A 27,288-nucleotide genomic window follows, 5' to 3' on the forward strand; every position below is an offset into this window, starting at 1 on the left:
GTGGCTGGATGACTTTATCATGCAGAATCTGGCTGACAGAGTGTCAGTTTATATCCTGACTTCCTGGTCAAATAAGGCCCAATTCATATTCTGGTTTCTCCTCTGAAGGCCTCCAAAACTCAGATTGATGCAATATGGTGGAGGGCAGCCCTGGTGGTGCAGTGGCTTAGCACTGCCTGCGGCCCGGGGTGTGATCCTGGAGACCCAGGATCGAGTCCCACGTTGGGCTCCCTGCATGGAGCCTGCTTCTCTCTCTGCCTGTGTCTCTGCCTCTCTTTTGCTCTCTCTGAATAAGTAAATAAATAAATCTTAAAAAAAAATATGGTGGATCCCACAGGTTTTATTATTTTTTATTTTCATTTATTTTTTAAAAAAGGTTTTTATTTATTTGAAAGAGAGAGAGTGCGGAGTGAGAGAGAGAGCATGAGCAGAGGGAGGGGCGGGGGAGAGGGAGAAGCAGACTCCCTGCTGAGCAGGGAGCCAGATGCTGGAGTCTGGGGGGACCCGGAGTTAATGGCCTGAGCTGAAGGCAGCTGCTTAACTGACTGAGCCACCCAGGCGCCCCAGATCCCACAGGTTTTAAACTATAACATTGGGATGATTACAATTTAGAATTATTTTGCTCTGTGGTACCTCTTCAATATTGGGAAACTGAGCAGTGAAGTATTTCTGAAACTGATACTAGATTGGATATTTTTTACAGATAAAAACATTAAAGGGTTTTATGACAATACATTGAAAATGTTTTTACATTGCCTTTTATCTCCAAATTCCAAAAGAATGTTAACCAGTTGAATAGCTGATCTACATGAGTAAAATACCACTCCTCCTTTGCTGTCAAATGCACATGCACAGACCCATAGCTAATCTACAGGAGGAACAAAACCAAACCTTGCAGAACTCTTGTGGTGTCCCTACCTGTGGCCACTGAATCAAACACACCCATGAGAAAAGTAATCACCATTTATTCGCTGAGAAGTGTCTTTCATTTGAGAATTGTAACTTGCAGTACTAGTCGAGTTAGATTGGATGGACACAGAAAGAAAAAATTTGCTTTTAGAGCAATATTTACGTGATATCTTCAGAAACAAATCAAACTTAAACTTGGCTACTGTGGATATTGCAGTGTTTGTCTGGTGGCCTCTAGCCTAGAAAGTCTAAGTAAATAATTTGTAAATAATGATTCATCTTTAACCTAATCAGACTTGAATAATGTTTCTAAAATTTGTGTCACAACACAACAGTATAAGAATATTGGTTTGGATTAACAAATCATCTTTTCACTTGTGAAAAACTGGAAACCTGGAAAAAAGAAAAGAGAATAATATTTAATATTTAATTTTAATATTTCATATTTAACAATAACTTTTGCATGTAAGGAAAACAATAGTTGAAAAATTGGATTGGTAAGCTTTATGGATATGAATAAATACATTTATTTTACTTTTATTGTTTTTTAAGATTTTATTTATTTATTTGAGAGATCCAGTACGTGACATCACAAGCAGTGGGTAGGGCAGAGGGAGAGGGAGAAGCCAGTTCCCCACTGAGCAGGGAACCCAAGGTAGGACTTGATCCCAGGACCCCAAGATCATGATCTGAGCTGAAGGTAGATATTTAACGGACTGAGCCACCCAGGGTCCTAAATATGTACAATTAGGTAGTTATTCTTCCTTGGCCTCCATATCTTCATTTATAAAATAAATGAGAAGCTGGATGAGCTCAGAAATTTCCACACATTTTTAGCAGAGGTTTAAAATGTTATGGGAACACACACATATATGATTTTGTTCTGGTATAAATTTAATAAGGTTGATGTTTGACACTTCCTTATAAAGCAAATATAGGAGAACAACGATGCTACTTTGAAGAAAGCAGAACTCTCTGCAAGTGTAGGTAAGGGATGACAGTTAAAGACTCAGAATGCAATTTATATCTGAATTTTTAAAAATTGCACAGCATGGAAATCCTTCCAACACATAAATAGCTGTAAGCAGTAAAGTAGCAAAAGAGTTTTTTTGGTTTGGTTTTGATTTTTGTTTTTTAAATTTCTCTTACACTCTGAGGATGGTCTTTATTTTGAAGTTTGTACAAAAACACGACAACTCAGTTCATTCACTGGTGGTCTCCAATTTGTTAAAGTTTGGCATTTAACTTATCCGAGTGTGTGTGTGTGTGTGTGTGTGTAGCTTTCCTTTATTGAGTACTAGTGTCAGGCACAATGCTGTGCAGTTTACGGCATTAGAGTGAATTTGTCATCATATACACATTTAATTTTAATACTTGGAAGGAGAGAGAATAATTAAAGAGCTAGGTGGTCTGCCCTCTATAATTGGGTGTATGTTTTTTAATTACCATTTTATAATAATTTAAAAAACAATTTTAAATGCTGACTATTTTGATTTTTGTTGTTATTGTGAAAGGAAAAACAAACCTCATCGATTATGTAATCTGATTTAGCAAAACTATCAATGTGAGTTCTTACATCGAAGCAGGAGAGCTAGGTTCTCTCCGGGACTTGAAGGATGAATCTCGTGGACACAGGAGAGTGAATAAAGCGTTAGAAGTTTTTAAGCAAAGATACAGAGAAAGTCTCAGAAGTGACAGGGGTCCCGGCAGGGTTGCCACTGAGGGCTTGTAGGGTTGGTCTTTTACTGAGAACCTAATCAGGGAGTTTATGGCCTTGAGATTTCTTGTGCTGTCTTGAGTGAATGACATATGGTTGTTTTTGGGTCTGGTGAGTCTCTGTGATTACTTTGTAGCTGTCAAAGGAAGATTTGGTGAGTTAGGTGAGTCTCCCTAACATTTGGAGCCAGGGGGCTGGCAGATTTACTTCCTTGTCTGTTTTTGTTGCCTTAGCTCTGTTTCCTTGGGATCTATGGGAGCCTGACTCTGGGCCTTTCCCTTATCTTTCCCTGCCTAGCCCCATGGGTCCTAACTCAATGTGACAAAGCACAATGAAATGAAACATATATCTGTTAATATGCATAGGTTGTTCTAGACGTTTAATTGGAAAATTAGAGTTTGATGAAAAAAATTTTTTCTCTGAATTTATGATGTAGTTCTCTTCTGCTTTCATTTTTTTTAATGTTGCCTAGTAAGTGTGCAGAAAACCAGTTTAATTTTCTAACAGTGAAAATATGTTTCTTTTTGTCAGCATATATTTCCCAGGCAGTTTTGGTGGCCCTTCTCCAAAACCTTGAATGCTCTATGTTTTGTATTACGCTGTACTACAAAACTGTAGCAGTCAAACCCAACAAATACAACTAGACATCGCTTTTAAATAGCATAATTAATTATAAATGTGGGAACAATAGATTTTTAATTTGGTATTTTACACTCAAGATATAAGTGGTTCTCAAATAAATCAGAAATAGGATCTTTAAAATATCTTAATTCAAGCTTTCTCATTTTAAATTTTATTTTAGTTAAAGAGACAGTCTGGGGCACCTGGCTGGCTCAGTTGATGGAGTATGTGACTCTTGATCTCAGGGTTGTGAGTTTGAGTCCCATGTTGGGTATAGAGATTACTTAAAAATAAAATCTTTAAAAAAGAAAAGAGAAGAAAATGAAAAGAAAAACTGCTATGTTTTTCTGAGATAAATACCCTGACTTTCCTTGTCAGCATCCAAACCCATGCATGCTTAGTGTTAAAAAATTAAAATGTTGGATAATATTTAAAAATGAAACTGGAGGGGCTTCTGGGTGGCTCAGATGGTTAAGTGTCTGACTTTGACTCAGGTCATGATCCCAGGATTCTGAGATGGAGCCCCGCAGTGGGTGTTCTGCTCCACAGGGAACCTGCTTCTTCCTCTCCCCCCATTCCTTCTCTCTCTCTCTCTCTTTCTCTCTAGCTCACTCTCTCGAATAAATAAATAAATAATCTTGAGAAAAATGAAACTAGATTTATACATTTGTACAATCCTAAATTTCCTTAGAACACAATTTATTTTTATTTTTTTTTATTTTATTTTACTTATTAATGATAGGCACACAGTGAGAGGGAGAGGCAGAGGCACAGGCAGAGGGAGAAGCAGGCTCCATGCACCGGGAGCCCGACGTGGGATTCGATCCCGGGTCTCCAGGGCCAAAGGCAGGCGCTAAACTGCTGTGCCACCCAGGGATCCCAGAACACAATTTGAAAGCTACTGGACTGGCTGATTTTTTTTTTCCCTGAGTAATTATCTTACAGCTTAATGATCTTACCTTTTAAGAAATGACAGCAATGTTATGCTATAGGGATAGACCAAGGTTTAAATGTCCTCAGGTCATCTCTTGGGATCTAAGAAAGAAAGCAAATTAAATAATGTCATAATGCCATTACAGCGTCTCATCAGAAAAACTATATCGAGTCTGTAGGTTTTGAAAAATTTTCTGGCAGAGGAGGCAGGATTTTCCTGAGGAATGGGACAGTACTATTCCTCTCATGACAACTCTGAAGAGACAGTGATTCAGTGTTGTGATCTCTGCTACACTTAAATGTTGCTTAAGAGGGCACTTTGATTAGGTAGCTATCTTTTTTGCTTCCCAGATGTGAATTCCAAAGAGAATGATATATCTTATTTGAGAGAGAGAGAGAGAATGCAAAAGCAGAGGTGGGGGAGAGAGGCAGAGGGAGAAACAGACTCCCTGCTGAACAGGAATTGAAGTGGGATTCAATCCCAGGACCCTGAGATCATGACCTGAGCCCAAGGCAGATGCTTAACCAACTGCACCACCCAGGCACCCCTGAGAATGATCGATATTATGAAAATGTTGTGATAGTAGGAAGGGGAGAGTGGTTAGGCTGAGAGTTGTTTGCTTTGGAGCCTACAGACTTGGTCTCCTCTGCAGTGATCTAAGAACAGCCCCTTTACACCTTTAGCCAAATAATTTGTGTGGAGCAGTGTCCTTGCTAATTAGCCCCAGGCTCATTCTATTATCCTGGAATACATGCCCTAAGAATTTGACTTGTTTATCCATCTCCCTTGTGCTCCTCAATTCCTGAGTCCTTTGCTGGGAATTCTCTCCCTTTGGTCTGGTAGAAAGCAGATATTCCCTCCCTCTGCTGTTGTCCTGTTTTTGCTTGAAGACTTGACTTTTAGTTACAAAAGTGTTAAAAACAAAAACAAACTTTCCATAAGTAATGGAAAGTTCTAAAGATCCCCCAAAACTTTTCTCATATTTTTTTTTTCACAGAAATACAAAAAGAAGACAAGGAACCAAAGCAAACAAAATAACCCAATTTCTAACTGTTATCTTTACAAATCCTGTTCTGTTTGCTCTTAATCTGTATTGAAATGTAAATGGGGGGCCTTTCCGTATTCTCTACTTAACTGGGGCTCCAGGAGTTGTTCGCAATCTTATTTAGAATCAGCCAGTTGCACCTGGGCTGGGCCAGACCGGAACAAAGTGCCTCAGTCTAGTCTGAGGTGGTTTCAGGTCAGCTCCTTTGCTAAAGGGAATGGAATTTTTAGTCTTTTCCAGAACCTGCTTCCAATTCTCTTCACCAGACCTGGGCTCCCAGGGTGCCCCTCTGCCTTGGAACACAGATTAATAGTCATTCCCGGCCTTCTTAAATCTTACCAACTTCCCACCCAGCTCTTAGAGTGAGGATATAACCTTTTTTTTTTTTTTGGTCTCAAAGGCCCCATCTCTGGGATTTGAGGTGCTCTTCATTGGCTTTTGGTGATCTTCCCTTTATCTTCTTTGCTTGGTGCCATCATTCCTTTCCTTGTCCATTCTATTCCTCCCTATTGGTTCTCAATAATTAAGACAATATTCACTATGACTGTCAAGACCAATTCTGCTTTTCATTAACTCGCAGCTTCGAGATGTATCTGGTCCAATCTCACCAGTTTCAAGGTCTAGTGACAACAGGTAGTGGCCATGAATGCAGGATTCTTAATCATCATCATTGTGCAGTAAAGGATTCAGTCAGCAGGCCTGAGTTGTCCAAACCTTGCACACTTCAAAGAAAGTTTTAGCCCCAGACCAGCTCCTGGGAGGTAACACCAAAGCCTCTGAAATCCCATAAGATAAGATGTCTTTGTTTACCTGGGGCCTGAGCCACGTGGTATCATTTGATTTCTGGAAGGTCTGGACACTGAGTAGCTAAGGTCAGATGCAGACAGCTTATGCCTACTTAACTGATCTCTAATAAAAACCCTGGATACCAAGGCTCAGGTAAGCTTTCCTGGTTGGCAATACCTTGTAGATTTTCTCAAACACCATTGCTGGGAGAATTAGGCATTATCTATGTGACTCCACTGGGAGAGGACAACTGGAAGCTTGTGCCTGGTCTGTCCTGGACCCTGCCCTATGTTCCTTTGCTCATGTTCACCTGTCTCTTTTCACTGTAATAAACCATAACCATAAGTATACCTGCTTTTCTGAGTTTTGTGAATCCATCTGACAAACCATTAAGTCTGAAGGTGGTTTGTGGACGTTTGACTCTATCATCTTTATTATCATCACCACCATCATCCTCATTATCGGTGTATATCGACCACTTACTACGTGTGACAACTGCGAAATGTTTTTCATGAGTTATCTTAATCCTTACAACAGCACCATACAATAATTAGAATTATTCTTTCCACATACCTCTCCCCTCATTTTATAGATAAGGAAACCCAATGATCAGAGAAGTGACATAAATCACCAAAGGTAGAGCTAGGATTCTAACCCCCCATCCTTCTGACTCCAGGGTCTGTGTCTTGACCACTAAGCTAAAATAGTACATTGTAACTCTGCTCCATTGCCAATTAAAGGCTACTTTTTTTTCTGTTTCGTATTCTGCATTGCTTGCTCCCCTCTCTTCATCTGAGGAATGCCTCCGGCTTCGTCCTGTTCCTTTTTAGATGCTATCCCTACCTTTCTTCTTCCCCCTGCTTCTCTCAACTAAAGGGGTTGCCTTCCAGAGACCAGGTAGGAGAGCTCTTAGATACAAAAATATACACTCAGTAACAGTGTCAGATAATCCCCCTTCAGTGGTAAGAAAGGCCACTGAGTGAAGTGTCACCAAGCATTGCAGGGAACAGATTCAGTCCCTGCACCCTAGGACAGGCATGTTCAGCATGGAACCAGTTTCGAGCCTGTGAGAGTGCCAGAAAAGGCTCTTCCAAGACAGCGTGAGAGGCAGGGAGGGAAAGAATGTGATGAAGAATGAGAGAGCGTGTGCCTGGCTGAGTGTGCGTGCACCTGCACGCGTGTACGTGTTTGTGTGTCTGCGCATCTCACGGGACAGAGTGGCAGACAGCATTCTGAGGAAGGCACCATGGGAGCCTCCACTCCGAGTCATCTCCTGAGTCGTGCAGATTGTGTCCGTGCTCCAGCTCTGGGAGCTCAGGGGGCCGAGGTGGGCCTGTGCTGCTTTTAAGGTCTCCTTTGCCACGTAGCTGTGGCTTAGCTTTCAGCAGAACAGGATGCAGAATGCGTGTTTCTACACGTTACTGGGGTAGGTTCCAACACCATAAAGAAAGAGAATGCAGTCGTACATCTCCCTCTGCTCCGAGCAATGCAAGGAGGTGCACAGGATATGCGGTTGAGAACTAGAGTTTGGGGGCAAACCTGCTGACAGTCGTGTAGGTAAACCGGGCTGCTCAGAGCGCAGGAAATGTCCCTGTGTCTCTCCTTCATCTGGCAGGAAGGGCTCCTTTTACTGAACTAAACAGGTGGCACTTTAAATGCTGCCAACTCTCACTGAGTCTGGGCGTCTAGAAATGCGAAAAGAAGCAGGAAGGGAAAAAGAAAGACGGGGGCTGCAAGGTGCTAGTGATGCAGAGGGAAGAGAGTGGGTGGGAGGAGGCTGGCTGAGGGTTTGCCCAGCGGGGAAGGTGAAAGCCTTCAGCAGGTAGACCTCCGCCAACTGTACAGAACAGGGAAGGGCAGGCATGGGCGCTGGAAATGGGCACTGGTCTAGCAGTAAAGGACTGTCCCCCACGGAGTTGTTCTGAAGTCAGGCTTCAGCCTAACACAGGACACAACCACTTGTGGTTGCAAGTATTCCTTATGAGTCAGCATCATGAAGCTTCCCTTTCAAAATGTGGCGTGAACTGAAACCTGTTTACATACTTGTTTCTAAGCCGAATGTCTGGTTTTAGCTTCCAGGAGATGGAAACTGAATCTGCTCATTGGCTTTATGTGGCCTCCCACGGTGGCAGCTCCCACATCCATCCTTCCTTCCTTCCTTCCTTCCTTCCTTCCTTCCTTCCTTCCTTCCTTCCTTCCTTCCTTCCTTTCTTTTTAAAAGACTTTATTTATCTATTCATGAGAGACAGAGAGAGAGGCAGAGACCTAGGCAGAGGGAGAAGCAGGCTCCCCACTGAGCAGGGAGCCTGATGTGGGACTCGATCCCAGGACCCTGGGATCACAACCTGAGCCAAAGGCAGACACTCAACCACTAAACCACCCAGGTGCCCTCCACACCACGTTTCTGAAGTTACTTCAATAAATACTTTTTTGCTGCTAGTGATAACGAGGGTTTTGATTTGTCCTACTGCCAAATTCTCCAAGGCAGGATTTAAAAAATTTTTAAGGCTGTGGAACTCTTTGTGTCTCTGAATCCTAAAGATTTTTTTTTTTCATGAAATCATTGTTGCTAAGGAAAAGTTCTAACTTGAAAGTATTAATTAGGTATTTTCTCTATATCTTTAAGATAAATTTCCTTTTTTTTCCCTTGTGGAATTTTAAAATGACTATATAAAACACATTTTCCAAAAAACACATTTTTCTTTCTCCCATCACCAAAAAACGAATATGTAGAGATGACGTTTCTGGCCAGGTCTGGCTGAGCCAGGCTGCTCTGCTGGGCTCAGAGCAAACTACCACCAGCAACACTGTACTGACCAGGAGTTAACCACCTAGGAAAGGGCCCATGGATAAAGACAATCAACAACTCTGATCAAGGTAACCATAGCCACAGATGTAAACAGTCTTTGATATAGTAAATGATTGATCAAATAGAATGATATAGTAAATGTTCAAATAGAATTTTTGTTGTTGTTGTTGCTTTTTTGTTGAAACTGGAAACTAATTATCTGTGAAAATGAGGTTTATTAGTCTTAAGATTTTTTTTTCCAGCCTTTAGCAAGTCAACTTGATTTAATGTGGAAATTCTTTTCAAGCCCGTTGGGAGAGGCCTATTTTGAAGAAAGTCATTAATAGTTACGGGTATTTGGTGGAAACTTCACTTTAATATTTATAGAGTGACTTGTATTTACACAGTATTTTTACATGTGTTATTTTATTTGATTCCAAATGAAAAGTAGTGAGGGTTTGGCCATCATTTCTGTTTAAAAATTGATATAGGTAAGCTGTTATTTACCTTATGGTTGTAAGGAGGTTATTAAAAGAGGAGGTTTTAGACTTTCCAATGCTCATGTTCTAGCACACAGATCCTTTGAACCTCTCGGCTTCTTACATGTCCAAACAAATTGTGTTTTGACAACAGAATTCAAAGGCCAAATACTAAGAGTGTTAATATCTATTTCTCAAAAAAAGTTTGGTTTTTGCATAGTAAGAGTGTTATATGCCATTGTGAATCATTACATATAGTTGACTCTTGAACAACATGGGGGCCTGACTCCCCACCATGAAGTTGAAAATCCACTTAAAATTTTGACTCCCCCAAAACTTAAATACTAATGGCTTACTGTTGACTGAAATGAACTATGTCACTGATAAAATAGTTGATTAACAAATATGTGTTATATACTATATTCTGATTATAAAGTAAGAGAAGAGAAAATATTATAAAGAAAATCTTAAGGAAGAGAAAACACATTTACAGTGTGTACTGCAGTAAATTTGGGTATAAGTGGACCTGCACAGATCAAGCCCCTGTTGTTCAAGGGTTGACTGAATTTTGATTAAAATACCATATTGTAGTTTGATTAAATGTAAATCTGATACAGGCTCAGATTTGTTCTAATATGCTTTAAAGAGACTGGTCTGTGTGAGGAGCCAGGCTATGAGAACTTTAGGAGGCCTGCTGTGTGAACAAATCATAATTTCTAAAGAACTCAAGATGTAGACTTGGATTGTGATATGGGATTGTTGCAAGGGAAGCTGGAATAAGGATTATTCAGGTTTTACCCTCCTGATCTGAAGATAAGTGGTATGGCCACAAATTAATTGATTAATTAATTAGTGCAAGTGTGGGAGGAGTAGAGGTAGAGGTAGAGAGGGAATCTTAAGCAGGTTCCACACTCGGCACAGAGCCTGATGTGGGGCTTGATTTCATGACCCTAAAATTGTGATCTGAGTTGAAATCAAGAGTTGGATGTTTAACTGACTGAGCCACCCAGGCACCCATTTTTATTTCTTCTATCTCTATTCTAGGAAGAACAACAACTGTAGCCTTTTAGTTACAAATTTTTTCTACCACTATCACAGACTTAAAAGATAAGGCCATTTCGAGGGCTGCTTGGTCCCATGCTACTTTCAATCTAATGAAACTGCCACAGGACCTTTGCATTAACTATTCTTTTAAAACATTTTAAAAATTAAAAAACATTTAAAAAATATTTTATTTGTTCATTAGAGAGAGCAAGTATGACTGGGGGGAGCAGCAGGACCCTGGGATCATGACTAAGCAGAGGATTAACCAGCTGAGCCACCAGGTCAGTTAAGCCTGTTCACAGTATTTATCACAGTGTTTATTACTGAAATTATATTGTGTGTTTGTTTATTTGTTTACTGTCTGGTTTCTCCAGAATGTAAACTCCATACAGCCAGTGACTGACTGGCTCACTATTTTTTAGTTCCTCAGGACTGCCTGGCGCATGGAAAAATGAGCGAATGATTGGATGATGAATGAGCAAAGCTGGGGCCAAATCTATGACCTCTTTGACTTTAAGAAAAGGTTAAGGCTAAGTTAGAAAAATTTTGTTCTACTGATGTACAGGCATAACCCAGAGTCAGCTAAGCACTTATAATTCACACTAATTGTCTTTCTCCCCTGCTGCACTGTAAACAACTTGAGAGCAATTCTCATGAGTCTGGTTCACCAGTATACTCCTGGTACCTCAAAATATGCAAAAAGGAAAGTAGTGAATTAATTTCTTGAATTTGATTAAAAATATGAAAGGTTGGGGCACCTGGGTGGCTTAGTTGCTTAAGTGTCTGCCTTTGACTCAGGTCCTGATCCCAGGATCCTGGGATTGAGCCCCACATTGGTCTCCCTGCTCAGTGGGGAACCCGCTTCTCCCTCTCCTCTCCACTTGTGCTCTCTCAGTCACTATCTCTTTCTCTCTCAAATAAAAGAATTAAACAAATATGAAAGGTGAGTAGGGATTAGCCTAGGAAAAGGAAGAAGATGGTTCCAGGCAGAAGGCAGAGCTTGGTGGAGGCCTCTGTCCTTGATACGAGAAGCAGAAGGTTGCAAGTGTTCAGAGAGAGGGCAGGGTAGGGTATCACGCATGGCTGCACAAGTGGGTGAGGCTGGCCATGCTGGGCTCCACAGGTTATAGGCTCGGTGGCGCAAGCTAAAAAGTTATACCTTTATCCTAAGAGCAACGGGCACCTTGTCACCTTGAGTGCACGCTGGAGTGACATGATCATATTTGTCACACCACAAATATGTGGCTGCACTGGGGTAGAGGGAAACCAGTGAGGGGGCTGCGTGGACCCAGGCAGGAGAGATGGAAGGTTAGGGTCTCTAGAAAGTGAGCCCCTCAAAGGGAGTGCCTGCTTGCTCTCTGTGTTTCATCCACTTCTGAGTTCCCAGCACCCAGAACAATGCCTGGCACCTGCTTTGTGGTACAATATGGATCACAGAGTATTGCCATGTCCTGTGACAGGAAGTGGCAGAAGAATCTGTGTTCTGTGTCTTTGTTAAACCAAGAGTCAGGACTTCCTCCTTTCTGCTTCCCCTGGGAGGCCCCGCTCAAGGCTGGCTGCTGGTTATCTTCTTGCTCTTGCTGTCTATAGGTCAAAACAGAGAAACTCTTGAATCTCTCCCTGAAGTCTTGTCAAGAATTTGAAGAAGCCCATACTCTCATCATGAAGTCACTCCCAGGGACGCCCAGGTGGCCCAGTGGTTGAGCATCTGCCTTTGGTCCGGGGTATGATCCTGGAGACCTGGGATCCAGTCCCGCGTCAGGCTCCTGGCATGGAGCCTGCTCCTCCCTCTGCCTGTGTCTCTGCCCCCTCCCCCGTGTGTGTGTGTGTCTCGTAAATAAATAAAATCTTAAAAAAAAAAAATGAAATCACTCCCAATTATACTGTTCAAATCTTTTTAAGCATTCATGTCAGGGATATCTCAATTTTGGAAAATGAGTATGTATATAAGGTACATTGTACATATAAATAATTATGAATTAAAAGTTGATTACAAGTGTGTGTGTGTATATATATATATACACATATATATGTATGTGTATATATATATGTATATATATATATAAATACCAAATTTTTTATGGTTATTTCTGGTTAGTGGGATTAGCTGATTTTAACATTCATCTTATTCTTTGTGACATTTTCTTACTTTTCCATAATGGACATGTGTTTCTTTTTTCTTTCTTTCTTTCTTTCTTTCTTTCTTTCTTTCTTTCTTTCTTTCTTCCTTCCTTCCTTCCTTCCTTCCTTCCTTCCTTCCTTCCTTTCTTTCTTTCTTTCTTTCTTTCCCTTTCTTTCTTTCTTTCTTTCTTTCTTTCTTTCTTTCTTTCTTTCTTTCTTTCTTTTCTTTCTTTCAAGATTTTATTTATTTATTCATGAGAGATACAGATAGAGAGAGGCAGAGACACAGGCAGAGGGAGAAGCAGGCTCCATACAGGGAGCCCGATGTGGGACTTGATCCTGGGTCTCCAGGATCATGCCCTGGGCCAAAGGCAGGTGCCAAACCGCTGAGCCACCCAGGGATCCCCGATGTGTTACTTTCATGAAGATAAAAAATAATAGATGTTACTCAAATGAGTTTTATCATAACAAATCTAGATTATAACATAAGATGCTATTTTAGAAAATGTGAGGTTACTCTCACATTGGCCCTGAGCACTTGATTGATGGGTATACAAATTAGTAGATGATTTATATCTGTGAAGACATAATAAATTAGTCTTATCAAGAAACTATCGGACTTATGGCCCCTTCCCACGGACAAGGTACCTGGCGGGCTGAGTCCCAAATGGTAGATGAAATCCAAGTTGTTCACCTCTTACCATTGCATGTCAGAGTGACTTTGCCAGGTAACCCAACTATTAAAAATGGCCCAAAGACTTGGAAATGAAGGAGTTCGTTTTTTGGGAGCCAGGCCATTTGAAGACCAACAAAGTCCAGTGTGGACAAGAAAGGAAGATTAGAACCTGTTCCTGTGTTTGTGGTTTTGCTGATCTGCCCCATTTTGGGAAAGGATATTTATTACTGAAAAAGACAACTGAGAATATTTTTCAAAAGGTAGGGATTGCTTACGCTTTGGGGTAGAGACCATGTGAACCTGCAGTTACCGTGTGATCATTGCTCCTGGGAGGGGTGGACATGGCCCTCTAGGCCCAAGTCAGCTCAGGGAAGGGGTCCCTGCAGTAGAAGTAGAAGTGCTGCTTCCCTGACTGTGGCCAGCTGAGCAGGACTGGCCTGAGGCAGGTGATTGTAACCCTTCTGTGGATAGTGCGGTTAGGTGAGGGGCAGCCTAGGGGGCAGAGCTATTGCTAGGACACTTGGTGGGAAATACAGGGTGGTGGTTGGTACCACTGGAGTATGAGGGATATTGAGTCAGACACGGAAATGGGAAGAGGACTGGATCACGTAAGGGAAGGAAATGTGTAATTATACTTCCTGTTAAGCAGTATTCCCAAATCCTGGGTCCCATTATTCTTTCACTCTATGGCTGGATGTTTTGAAGACGTCAGTTAAGTATTTAAGCTTCTTGTAAAATAGTTATGAAACAGAAATTTCTTTTAAGAGGTAGAAAATAAATTCTTTTCTCTCTAAGAGGGCATATACTAAACTGAAGCCAGACAAGTCTGGGTTTGAATCTTGACTTTGGGCAAAATTTCCTCAATAGTAAAATGAAGAAAATAATACTAGTTACCTGATAGAGTTACAGTAATGACTAATGAAATAATTTGTGTAAAATATTTAGGACAGGGTTCAATCATTGCTAACTAGTGTTATTATTTATGTTAGGATCCTATGAAGACATGGGCACAGGTGGGCTCGGTGACCTCACCAACGTGGTGTATCTGCAATAGTCAGCAGGTTTGGATTGCTGCGTGCATGTGCATCTAGCAGATAACTCCTCAGTCCTCTGTCTCCTGGGCTGGGAGCCTTGTCATGAAGTGGAATGAAGTGGAAAAGTGGAGCTGGTAATAAGATCCTGTTATTTCTAAAGGAAAGGTAGACTGTATTCTGTGTTTGTATAGGGAACGTGGAAAGTGTATTATCAAATACAGCTACATGACACATGGATTATTTTTTTGTGTTTGATTTTCTTGAAGAGTAGGATAGATTAGGTAGGATAGAGGGAGGAAATATTTATAATGGTTCAATGAAATTATCCAGTTGTTTCATATTTAGCTGTTAGTGTTTGAAGCATGATAAATCATCCTACTTCAGAGTTGCCGAGACAATCAAATTAAATAACAGATGGAGAAATGCTTTTCAAAAATTTAAAATTGCTACATTTACAAAGCATATTTGTGTGATTTATTTTTATCCTCTTATAATTTGGTTAGCTTATATTTTATAATTTGACTTTATAATTTGATCAGATTATAAAGTCTACTTTACCTTAGACGTCTAAGAAATGACAGGTAGAAAAATTGCTTTTTAGGGAAATAAACAATAATTCCATACCATCTCTGTGAACCGATCTGCACAGGCCATTCGAATCCATTCTGGCGTTGCTGGGCTCTTCACTGTGAAGTCCTCAGCTATGTCTCTTTCTCTGCGTGCTGCGGCCACAGCGTCAGTGATGGCAAAGAACACAGATGACCCCAAGAACATCCCAGATTCCCCCAGCCCCTGCAAGAGAGCACACTTGTTTTAGAATCTTCTACACTATTCTACAAGCTATGCTATATTTCAGGGCCCAGGTCTTTATTCACCATTTCATGCCCAAATCCTAGCACAGTGTCTTGCTCACAATAATTCTCAATAAATGTTTGTTCACTGACTTATTGACAGAATGAAGCTTGTGTACTCTGAAAAATCCCAGTACCACCTGAACTTCCCCTTGTGTGTGTGTGTGTGTGTGTGTGTGTGTGTTATCCTATTTAGAGAAGCACATGCAATGGCCAACCTCATGAGTAAAGAAAATGCCTCATTATGACTCCAGCATCAGGGGAGGTAGGGTATTCTAGTAGAAGAGTATTGACTTGGGTACCAGACAATGGGTTGCAAGCCTATTATCTGCAAGGAATGGTCAGGTAATATAAATGAGTGATGTGGGCAGTTGGAGGACAGCAAGGAAAAGTGGAAATTATGGTGAAGTGGAGATACCCTCATGTGCTGTCTATAGCTAATCAATGCCTTCTAAGAATGTTACCAAAATGACCAGATCATCTAAGTTTTCAAGACAATTTAGATATTCTTATTTTAATGTACAATTCCGTGATTTTTAAGACTTACTTATTTATTTGAGAAAGAGAGAGAGAGAGGAGGAGCAGAGGGAGAGAGAAAATCTCAAGAAGACTCCCTGCTGAGCATGGAGCCCATCGAGGGGCTCGATCCCAGGACCCTGAGATCATGACCTGAGTTAAAATCAAGAGTTGGTTGCTTGGGGCACCTGGGTGGCTCAGTGGTTGAGTGTCTGCCTTTGGCTCAGGTTGTGATCCCAGGGTCCTGAGATTGGATCCTGCATCAGGATCCCCACAAGGAGCCTGCTTCTCCCTGCCTCTTTCTCTGTGTCTCTCATGAATAAAGAAATAAATTCTTAAATAAAACAAAAAAACAAAAAAACAACAAAAAACCCTGACTTAGGCTTAACTGACTGAGCCACCCAGGAGCCCCTACAATTCCCTGATTTTTAAAAATACTGTGTAGATCCCAGAAAACACATCTGTAGCCTAGATTAAGCCAGTGGGCTCCCAATTTGCAACCCTGAGCTAGAAACATTAAGTTTGAACGCTGGCCCTTACTCTCTCTGTTTCTCTGGGTGAGGTTATCTCTCTGAGCCTCTGTTCCTTTATCAGTGAAATTCAGGCAATGATATCAACAGTTCAGGAAGTACAAAATCACCTAGCATGGTCAGTCCCTGTTATTATTACATAGTACACTCCATGGGGGACCTGTAAACCCATGATTTTCCTCATAGGGTCCACCTCTGAGTGGCTGGCCTCAACCATAGAACTCACAGTCCTGCCTGTTCTATTGCTCTTGGTGGCTTGAAGGCTGCTCTTTGAGTGATTTCCAGCCTAATGAGAATCCAAAGGTGATGCTGATTGTTCTTCCTTTCATATTTGCACGTCCCACCCCTCCACCTCCCAGCTCCCTCACCATCTGCCCAGAGAAAGTTCCTAGGCTGAAAGTGGGTTCCAGTTTGGAAATGATAAAATTTCAGCCGGTATACGTGAACTCATTTTCTTTTATATCAATTTGTCACCCCTAGTAAGAAGTCTCCTAAAAGACGTGAACGAAAATTTTAACAATACATCTCAAACCTAAAGGAAGTTTCTATTCTGAGAGTGATTTTCACACATTCTGCATACAGCAATGGAAATAAATGCTGACTTTTATTTTAATTTGCAACTCCATTACTTTGGCAATTACTAACGGTTTGTGTCTTTGCTTCCTGACACCACTGACATTTTGGGCCAGGTAATTCTTTGTTGTGGGGGCTGTCTTGTGCATTGAAGGCTATTGAGCAGCATCCTTGGCCTCTCTATCCAGAGTAAGAACATCTCCTCCCTCCACAACCCCAGTTGGGACAACCAGGTATGTCTTCAGACATTGCCAAATGTACCCTGGAGACCAGTTGAGAAACACTATTCTAGATCCATTTCTGGGTATGGATGAGGACTGTGAGCCCCCAAGAGGTCAGTGATTCATCTACAATCATAGGGAGCTGGCAAGGCTAGGCTGAGAACCCAGGTCCACTGAGGTCTCAGTCCAGGCTTCTTCCCATGTTGCCACTCCTTCCTAGGATTTCAGGAGTATCATGCCTTCAAGCCCATTTAATATTTTAGTCTTAAGTTTAGGTGAAAATATTATTCTATTAAATCAGAACTTTTCACAAAATTTTAGCATTTCCAGTGAAAGAGGATATTAATAAATAAAGTGGCTGAGGATGGCCATTGGGAAGAGATCACTTATCCTCCCTGAATCTCACTTTTCTCTAGGTGATTCTTCTCCAAATCCCGACAGTCTTTTGTGAGTCAGTCCTAATACAGGTTGACATTATTTTTTACTTTGTCCACCTGCTTTCATTTACCATGCAACTTGACCAATCGCATTGCACAACAGTAGGTTTGGGGCCTTACTTTGGATGAATAGATGGTTAGCGGAGTTTGTGATGATGGCAACAGGGAGACATTGAACTCCTCTGGGATGTCAGTGATGGTTGGAATTTTATACTCATCTGGGCCTCGAGAGTACAGAACGCCTTCTGGGGAATATTTCAGCTCTTCAGTGGTATACAGGCCCATTCCCTGAATAAAGGAACCTTCAACCTGAAAGGGGGAAATGTCAAGCTCTGTGATACTGTATGCTTTTTAGAAGTACTTACCTATCCTGCAATGACTTTTCAGGGAGTGGCATCCATCTCAGTGGGCCAGCACCTACCTGCCCAATATCAATGGCGGGATTTAGGCTGCAACCTGCATCCATGATGATGTCCGTTCTGATTTTCTGCCAACAAAAATGAAAATTACCTCACCATAAAAACTTAAATTAAAAAGATCATCTTAAAGTTTATTGAAAAGGTCTCCAGGTATTTCAGAATGCCTGCTGGTAAATTAACATGGCACTGAACCTCATCAATATTAGGGGTGGTAAGAAATCTGACAAACTCTTCAACTTTAGCACCAGGAATGTCGATGACCCCAGAAGATCGTTTGTCATCATGGTTTTGACCTCTCCTAAGTGACTCCAAAGTCCATGGTATGTTAGTGCCTTTGAGTGTCACTTAGTAAATAATTGATCCTGGTTGTTCATCTGATTGTAAACCTGGGTTTGTTGTTCTAATACAATTAATGAGCTCATCTAGTCCTCATGATGATTTGATGTAGGTGGTATTATTGCTGTTTTACTGAGGAAGTCATATAGCTATGGCATGTATGAAATTGGAGATTGAAAGTTCTTGGAACATATTAAGGGAAAATGTTGAGACCAACTTTGACTATTCTAATTTACTTAATTTCCCAAGAAACATCACACTAATTTGGCCCTTGTGCTTTGGCATGCAGATAGGTTGTTTAGGAGTCACAGAAAGCCCCAAAATGCCAGTGGTCTATCTTGGGAATATCTCTGGACTTTCTTCCTGCCCCCATGTGCTTGTTCTGACAATATCAGCATTCTCTGCTTGGGCTCACTAGCTGGGCTCCTACTTTCTATCTAGCTCTTTGATTATCGGCAGTTCTTTTTTGACTCAAATGTTGACCTCTCAGACAAGCTTCTATGGACATTGGGACCAGCCTTCATTTATTCTCAACAGATAAGGCAGCAGATTGGACACACCTCAGAGCAGGCCTTTACTTCCATTTGAAAAAATGGTATATTTTGCATTAGGGGTGTTGGACAATGGGAAGAGATAGATACGCACTAATGGGATTGGCATATATTCTGGTTCAGTGACCATAAATATCCAACAGTAACAGGCCTGTCATTTAATTTCTCTGATTTCCCTTTAATTAAAGGAAGTTTTGCCTCTTTAAGGAATAAATTATTTCAAGGGCTGAAGTGATACCAAAATGACTGAACCTTAAACAGTAACAAGGAAGGCACAGGGACAACCAGATTTTAACTTTATCATAAATTCTGGAAGACCCCCATGAGATTTGTTTCTTCAGAGATTTATATCAAGGCCGCCAGATAGAATTGCCAGGTAAAATAAGTATGTCCCAACCCTGCACTGAGCATACTTATATCAGAAATTTATTTGTTGTTGATCTGAAATTCAAATTTAACCAGCCATCCTGTATTTTTATTTGCTAGCAACAAATCTGGCAACACCACCTTCAGGGTGGAGGATCAGAAAATTAGTTGATTCCTAAAAACAGCTTTCCAGGGGTGCTTGGGTGTCTTAGTCAGTTAAGCACCTGCCTTCAGCTCAGGTCATGATCCCAGGGTCCCGGAACCAAGCCCTATATCAGGCTCCCTGCTCAGTGGGGAGTGTGCTTCTTCCTTTCCTTCTGCCCATCTTCCTGCTCATGTTCTTTCTCTCTCAAATAAATAATCTTAAAAAAAAAAATTAAAAACAGCTTTCCACTGAGTTTGGAGCCTTGAATGGGTTACAGGTGTGTCAGGACACTGACACTTGGACTTCTGTGGGGTCTGGGGCAGGATTCTTAGGCTGGTCACTTGCCAACATGACTTCCTTGTTTGCAAAAGTGTGCTGTATCAATATTATCATTATCTATGTGTACCATCATGTAAAAAATATTAGGAAACATAAAATAATCATACGAACAATCTATGATCCTAATTTTATGAGTTTACCTCTTCACAATGATCTAGAATGAAAATGGGGATATGATATATCCTAAGGATGAACTCAAGTGGGATGTGAGGCCAACTGCTCTCCAGGCATCCCTTCATTTACTGTATTTTCTATCTTTTTTTTAATTCTAAAGATTTTTAAAATTAATTAATTAATTCATTTATTCATTCATTCGAGACACAGAGAGAGAAGCAGAGACATAGGCAAGGGAGAAGCAGGCTTCGTGCAGGGAGTCTGATGTGGGACTCGATTCCAGGACTCCGGGATCACATCCTGAGCCAAAGGCAGATGCTCAACTGCTGAGCCAGCCAGGCATCCTGATTTTATTTATTTATTTGAGAGAGAGAAAGTGAGTGAGAGACAGAGCATGAGGGGGAGGGAGGGGCAGAGGGAGAAGCAGACTCCCCACTGAATGGGAGCCTGATGCTGGGCTCATGACCTGGGATTCTGGGCTCATGACCTGAGCCAAAGGCAGATGCATAACTGACTGAGTCACCCAGGTGCCCCTGTATTTTATATCTTATTTATATAGAATTTAAGTGATGGACAAATTTACTAACAATGGGGTAATCAAAGATATTTTGATAAGATTTGCAAGTCAGCATTTGCAAATTCATTCCTGTTTTACATAAATTGACTATTTCTAGTTTCAGGTAAGATGGTTCAAGATGATGTTGGAATAACCTGTGTATGGAATTTAGATGTGTCATTGGTCCATTCTCTAAATTTCCCAACAATTTCTATATTTTGGATATAGTATATTCTTTTTTATAACTTATTTGATTTAAATTCAATTAGTTAGCATATAGTGTATCACTGTTTCAGATGTAGAGTTCAGTAATCCATCAGCTGCATGTAACAACCAGGGCTCATTATATCATGTGCCTTCATTAATGCTCATCACGCAGTTACCCCATCCCTCCAACTCCAGCAACCCTCAGTTTGTTTCCTAGAGTTAAGAGTCTCTTACTGTATATACTATATTCTACTTAAGATTTCTGTAATCTCTATTCCAAGAATACCTGGGGTCGATTCATGGGCTTACCTTTTATAGTGGAAGTTGTTAATTTTTTTTTAAGTTGTTAACTTTTGATTAAATATGACTCTCTGCCTTAAGCAGGATGCTTGATTAATTTTAGTGAACTTAAAAAATTATTTTCACAGCCATCCTCCATCTATATTGTTAAGGACAGCAGTACCCTTGGGATAACTGGCTTTAGAGAAACATCACATTGCTATGTACTCAATTGTTTACTCAAGACAATTTACTAAATGACTTTTTCCTTCAGATTAGATAACTTGACCTTACTTTAGGAACAGATCCTTTTATTTTTTGCAAAAACTTTGGAAGGCAATTTTATTGTCTGAAATGGAATTAAAAAAAAATGAAATGGAATTAAAAACAATGCATTTTAGGCTGTCATGAACTATTCTTTTTTGCTTACTTCTTTAAAAATTTTTTAAACTTAACTTAAATTTTTGAGGTATAGTTGACATATAACATTAGTTTCAGGTGTATAACATAATGATTTGATATTTGTATGTATTGCAAAATGACCACCACAGTAAGTCTAGTTAACATAGTTACCATCACCACGTGTAGTTAAAATTTTTTTTCATCTGATGAAGACTTTTATTTATTTATTTATTTTTGATGAAGACTTTTAAGATCTACTCTTTTAGCAACTTTCAAATATGCAATAAAGTATTATTAACTATGGTCTCCAAGTTGTACCTTACATCCCCATGACTTAATTATTTTATTACTAGAAGTTTGTACCTTTTGACCTCCCTACCCCTTCATCAACGCCCTTACCACCTACCTCTGGCAACTACCAGCCACTGTTAGGAGCAATGCCTTCCTGACTACTTAAGTGGAAATTCAGAATGAGGCTGGATTGTGAGACATTCCCAAGGAACTGAAAAAAATCCTATTCTTATTGTACAAGCATTACACAATGAAATTGGCCTACGTGTACAACACAATTTTGTGGTTGTTCTTTTAATTTGCCAAGAGGAAAGTTATATTTGGCTTACCTTGTGAGCTCCCGTCAGGCAGTCAATTTCAACCTCTGAACTGGCAGCTCCATAGACGTAGTATGGAAAAGGGTCTCCTTCTCCCTTCTCCCAGTCCATGAAGGCCTTGTAGCCCCTGATGGGAGAAAACAAGCCTCTCAACTTGGGGTGGTGGTGGTGGTGCGGTTGCAAACAACGTTGACTCATGTTAAAAGTTATTAAAGTTTTATGATAGTAATTCATTTTATTGATATTTATTTCAACTGCTTTTTAAGCTCATTTAAACTACTGCATGTATTTCCAACCTAGCTAATTACAGCACCAGCAGATGCCTCCATTTAAAGAGGATACTCTGTGCTACAGTTAGGATGCCAAGAACAGAGAGAATCCAACTATTTTGATGTGGACCTCCCAGTGTGTCTGTATCCATCATTTAGGGTTTGAGCTTTAGCTCTGTGGATTGAGAACCTCAACTGAATTTTATTAGCATTCCCAAAGGGACCCTCTACATTGTGCTAGCCCAACTCATTGGGGAATTGATGATAATTCAGGGCTTAAAAAAGGGGACACGTAAATTCAATGCAGCAATGTATAAGCTGAAGATATACTCAGCTCGTGGGCTGATTTGCTCTCTTCTTGGGTAACTGAACTCAGAAATTCAGAACTCAAGTACAGGGCACTGGGCTAGGCTGTTGCCTTCTTTTTTCCTTCCTTCTTCATGAGAAAATTGTGTTATTGTTCTCTCTCTGTCTCTCTGTATGTGTATGTTTGGTTTGGTCACTTGTTTCACTAGATTATAAAACTGATGTCATACACTTCCTGAACTTGACAATCAGTTCTCCTTGTGCTTCATTCGATTAACATGAATTGACAGAAACTGCACAAATGAAGATTGGTGATGATCATCCTACTTGTTTCTTCCTGCCCAGAGAGGAGATTCAAAACAGAAAGGTTTTAGGGTAATGGGAGGGAGATTTGTAAAGCTGAGTTGGAAGTTATTTCTAATAATGATATATATTTTTTTACTACTCAACAATGAATAGTAAATGATGATGAGGTGTTCTAAGTCATATTAAAAATTTTCTTTTTACCCAATAAGGGTATCTTTATTATTTAATATTTCTTTGGACATAGTTCAAAGGCTTACATAAAATCATATAATTTTAGGCTTAGAAGGGACCTCAATGATCACATAATAAAAACTTGTTTTACAAATAAGGGACCTAAACCTCAGAGCAATTGGGTCACCTCATATTTTCTCAGCTAAGCCCAGACATGATTGTAATTTTTTTTATTGTAATTTTTTAAAGAAGATTTTATTTATTTCTTCATGATAGACACACAGAGAGGCAGAGACATAGGCAGAGGGAGAACAGGCTCCCTGTGGGGAGCCCGATGTGGGACTTGATCCCAGGACCCCGGGATCACAACCTGAGCTAAAGGCAGATGCTCAACCACTGAGCCACCCAGGTCTTCCCATGATTGTAATTTTTACCTGAAGTATCCAGTGGCCGAAAGACTGATTCTTTGTTCAAAAGCAGCTTCTATCTGCAGAATGGGCATATTTAGTCAGAGTAAAATAGACACATCATCTGAGAGGTGACAATGAAAATATTCCCTGTATCAAAATTGACATTTGATAATTGTTGCTGATGCTTTGTTACCAATAATAGAACTCATTGTCATATTGTTTTCCTCAGCTGGTTACACTAACAATTCCCTTCTGATTGGGTTGAGATGTCTGAATTAAACAAATAAATAGACTCCTACTGCACATCCGTGATGTAGGGGCTTAGTTCACAAGGTATGGGCTTTGTTTCTAAATGTTAGAACTCTTGATAAGTGTACGTGTATGAGATAACTGTTCTAATGAGATAAGATAAAGGACGTTGTGAAGTTGGATTAGATGAGTCATTTCCTTTGAGACATATTTAATAGCAATTAGGCCTTTTAGTTTTCCTCTTCCCCATTTATTTTATTTTATTTTATTTTATTTTATTTTATTTTATTTTATTTTATTTTATATTTTTTTCCTCTTCCCCATTTAATTTTTTTTAATTTTTTTATTTATTTATGATAGTCACACAGAGAGAGAGAGAGAGAGGCAGAGACACAGGCAGAGGGAGAAGCAGGCTCCATGCACCGAGAGCCCGACGTGGGATTCGATCCCGGGTCTCCAGGATCGCGCCCTGGGCCAAAGGCAGGCGCCAAACCGCTGCGCCCCCCAGGGATCCCTCCTCTTCCCCATTTAAAACATGGTTTGTGTGTGTGTGTGTGTGTGTGTGTGTGTGTGTGTGTGTGGCTTAGGAAGGCCAAGTCTTTCCCTCTTCTTTTTTTTTTTTTTTTAAATTTTTTTTTTTTTATTTATTTATGATAGTCACAGAGAGAGAGAGAGAGAGTTTCCCTCTTCTTATTTAAGCAGAGTGGGTAAGGTCTTCTGGGTGTTCTTCACACACTTCCGTTCCTCCTCTCAGTGATGCTACTCCTTGTGCGCTCTCTCACACGTACCTGGTATACAGTGTGGGGGCAGCTGCCTCAACCTCTTGTGATCCTGCCCTTTTGCAGAAATCCGCTCTTAGAAAAACTGCCTGTGTATGGGTGTGGCTGTATGTTGCCATGATGTTCTCAGCACTGCTTTGGATTCTTTTCTCGTTTGTAGTCACAAACAGAAGGCAACACTTACCCAGTCTTCCCAAGTACCTTCTGGATTTTTCTTGATGATGGGTTCCAGGCGTTTCAGAAGGATCTGACAAGCATTCTTGAAGGGGTAAAGAAGTAAAGCCTCATTAGAGAAGAGCCCGGTAGTTAGGATTTTTATGGAAGAAGAGTAACTGATAACTGATTAGGTCAGTGAATGTTTATGGACTGCTTGATATTAATATGCTGGGAACACAGAGACAATAACAGCACAGCCCCTGACCTTGAGGAGAGTATCAGTTACTGCAGGGTTGTTTTGTTTTGTTTTGTTTTGTTTTTTTTTAAAACCTCCCTGGTTCACTTCCTATGAAAATACGGGCTCAACTGAATTTCTACTTTCAGGTCCCCTTTCTATTTGTGCTCTTAATTCCTTTTCTTTTTCTACATTTTTGACTTGCACATTATTTTGTATTTTCCAGCCATTAACATAAAAGGAACAAAACATCTTATTTTCATTCCAATATGTGCTTTCCAATCTGCAACAATAACATGCCAATATCTCTGTGGGTCTGAAATATTAGTCAATTCTCTGTCTATCCTCCTATCAGTTTATCCATCTACCATCAAACTACTATAATGAAGGCCTTAGTTTTGGATATGAAGTGAGAAAATAACTAAGTTTGTCTTTATAATAACCTAGATCTGCAAAGTTTCTGATCCTTAACACAGAAATATAAAACTCTAGAAGATGGGTTAATGCTTAGTTAGGGTTGACAATTCCCATTAACACTGAGCTATTCCTATCTTCGTTTCGATCCTACCCCAAACTGGGTCTCATGAATTTGAAGTGTCCTACGTATTTGTTCTGAGTGAAAGAGCCTCTGGTTTTTAGCCTCTAACAATTGTCTCCATGAAGATCAGATGGATTTGAAAGTGGGTGCTTTTCGTAGCATAAGTGTAGTGTTCTGAGAATATATCCCTCCACAATATCCCAATGGGAAAAAGTGGACAGTATATAGCAGAAACATGACATTGCTTCAAAAGTACATGTGATCAGATATTTGAATTAAGGGATATTAAAGACACAGGCTATTCTGAAGAAGTGAAAATTAAGCAATTAAAAAAATAGTTTGAAAATAAGTACAAAGGGTAAGCATAAGTGCTGTGGTAAAATTCCACTGATGTAGACACTTTAATTGAACCATATCTACTTAGCTGGGGTTCTGCTTGCTTACCTGCTTGCAAGAACTTGCTTGTGTCAGAGGAAACTTGCCCAGCTCTGCATTACTTGGTACCCAGATTTCTTCTTTCTGTGTCTCCGAGGGACAGAGACTGCTTGCTCATCAAACCTTATTCTCCCCTTGTTCCATGGTAGCCAGGCATATGGCATCCTACTCCACATTTCCCCAACCTCCTCTGCAGGTAGACATGACCTGAGACTAGTTCTGCTAGTGGATGATTAGTGGAAGTCACTTGGATCACTTCCAGGTCTGACCTCCAGGCATGTTCCTTGCTGATGATCCTCAGAGCAACCATGAAAGTCACATGTTGAAGGTGGAGGAACTGCCATTAATCCCAGGGTGCCCTGATGACCAAATGATCCCTCTGAACTGTTACGTGTTACAAAAGGGACTTTTGTTGTGTTTGAGCCACTGTATTATGTGTCTATGTGTCACTTCAGTTTAGCTTACTCAAACTAGCACCCTCTCCTGACAGTCTGGCTATCCTATCCTATGTTTAGTGCCACAGATGACTGCCCTGAAGCCAACTGCTTGTGTTTGTATCCAGCTAAGAAAACCAGCAATATGGAAAAAGTGCTGAAGGGAAAGACAGACAGGAGGAAGCACCTGTACGGCTCTGCCATTGACATCAGAACCAATGGAAGCTGCTGTAGCAATTGTATTAGGCACCGTGGCTGTACTTGTTTCACAGATGTGCATAGAAGACATGGGTATTTTTAATTCACGGCTGGCCACCTATGAGAAAAATAAATATTTTCAAGCCCAGCAAAAAAAAAAAAAAAAAAAAATTAAAGTGTTTAGGATGTTAAGGACTTCCTTTTTTTCTGAGTTTTATTTGGTAGCAGTGACAGGAAGAGAGAGATTGGACTGATTGGTTCAGAGGTTGGTCCTGAATCTGTTGGTATAAGCATCAGATGAATTTCAAGTGACCCTGAGGGCCTGTCTTCTCTCTTGCCCTCATTCCCACCTTATCTTTCCATTCTTCCCGTTGTCTTCTATTTGTTCCCTCTCTCTCTTTTTTAAATTTTGTTTTTATTTGTTCCCTCTTGTTTATACTCCTCTTGCATTTGCTCTTCACTGTTCTCTGTTCTGTTCTTTTTCTTGTAGTTTCTCTAGCAGACACATGTGAAAAGAAAGATCTTTAATCACAAAGAACGCAAAAGAGAGAATAAAGGGAGTGAAGGAAGGAAGAGAAGAAGCATTATTTTGGTTTCTGTTGTCTTTTAGTTTTGGCAAAAACAGTTTCTCCAGATGTCTGCAGTTATGTACCTGTTCCTGAGTGGTGATCTACAGACTAATGCTGTTGTAAGACTAAGTTTCCCCAGAAAGAGGCAAAATGAAAAAAAAAAAAAAAAAGGACAGTTTTATTCTTGATGATGAAGAGCCAAAGGGAATTTATTGGGTTCCCTATCTGGGAAGGACAGATGGAGCCAGTGTCACATATATCTGTATCTAAGTCTTTCTGGTTTCTTTCTTTCTTTCTTTCTTTCTTTCTTTCTTTCTTTCTTTCTTTCTTTCTTTCTTCCTTTCTTTCTTTCAAGACTCTGGTTTCTTCAGAGTCCTCTGGCTGCCTCTCACATTTGTTTTTCTTTCTACAATGGCTATATTATTTCCCAGAATAGGCATGCTTTCTTGATGGCACAGGAAAATTGCCTCTGACAACCCCTAGTTTACAGCACAGGAGCTAAACAACCATAAGGGAATGATAGTTCTTTTCTGCCAGCATCTACACATCAGTCCCAGGAAAGGCTCTTGGTCACATGCCTTCCCCCTGGACCCGTCCCTGCAGCCAGTGAGTTCAGGAGCCATGACTAG

At 40.4% G+C, this 27,288-nt stretch overlaps 1 protein-coding gene across 7 annotated transcripts in view; it reads right to left on the bottom strand.

Moving 5' to 3' along the window:
* Positions 1-948: 948 nt before the first annotated feature.
* The window catches only part of LOC144306260 (aldehyde oxidase 2), a 63,336-nt gene continuing 36,996 nt past the window's right edge, over positions 949-27,288 (bottom strand). For all 7 annotated transcript variants that reach the window (XM_077885717.1, XM_077885716.1, XM_077885719.1 and 4 more), the window contains 9 exons: positions 26,080-26,208; positions 24,279-24,353; positions 23,091-23,143; positions 21,617-21,731; positions 17,704-17,769; positions 17,403-17,591; positions 14,779-14,946; positions 4,207-4,282; positions 949-1,302 (listed from right to left, as the gene is read on the bottom strand). In XM_077885717.1, the coding sequence (XP_077741843.1) occupies positions 4,229-4,282; positions 14,779-14,946; positions 17,403-17,591; positions 17,704-17,769; positions 21,617-21,731; positions 23,091-23,143; positions 24,279-24,353; positions 26,080-26,208 (849 nt within the window). In that variant the 3' untranslated portion in view covers positions 949-1,302; positions 4,207-4,228. The remainder of the gene's footprint in view (positions 1,303-4,206; positions 4,283-14,778; positions 14,947-17,402; positions 17,592-17,703; positions 17,770-21,616; positions 21,732-23,090; positions 23,144-24,278; positions 24,354-26,079; positions 26,209-27,288) is intronic.

The sequence above is a fragment of the Canis aureus genome, chromosome 36 (assembly GCF_053574225.1).
Source record: "Canis aureus isolate CA01 chromosome 36, VMU_Caureus_v.1.0, whole genome shotgun sequence".
In the NCBI taxonomy this organism is placed as follows: Eukaryota; Metazoa; Chordata; class Mammalia; order Carnivora; family Canidae; genus Canis; species Canis aureus.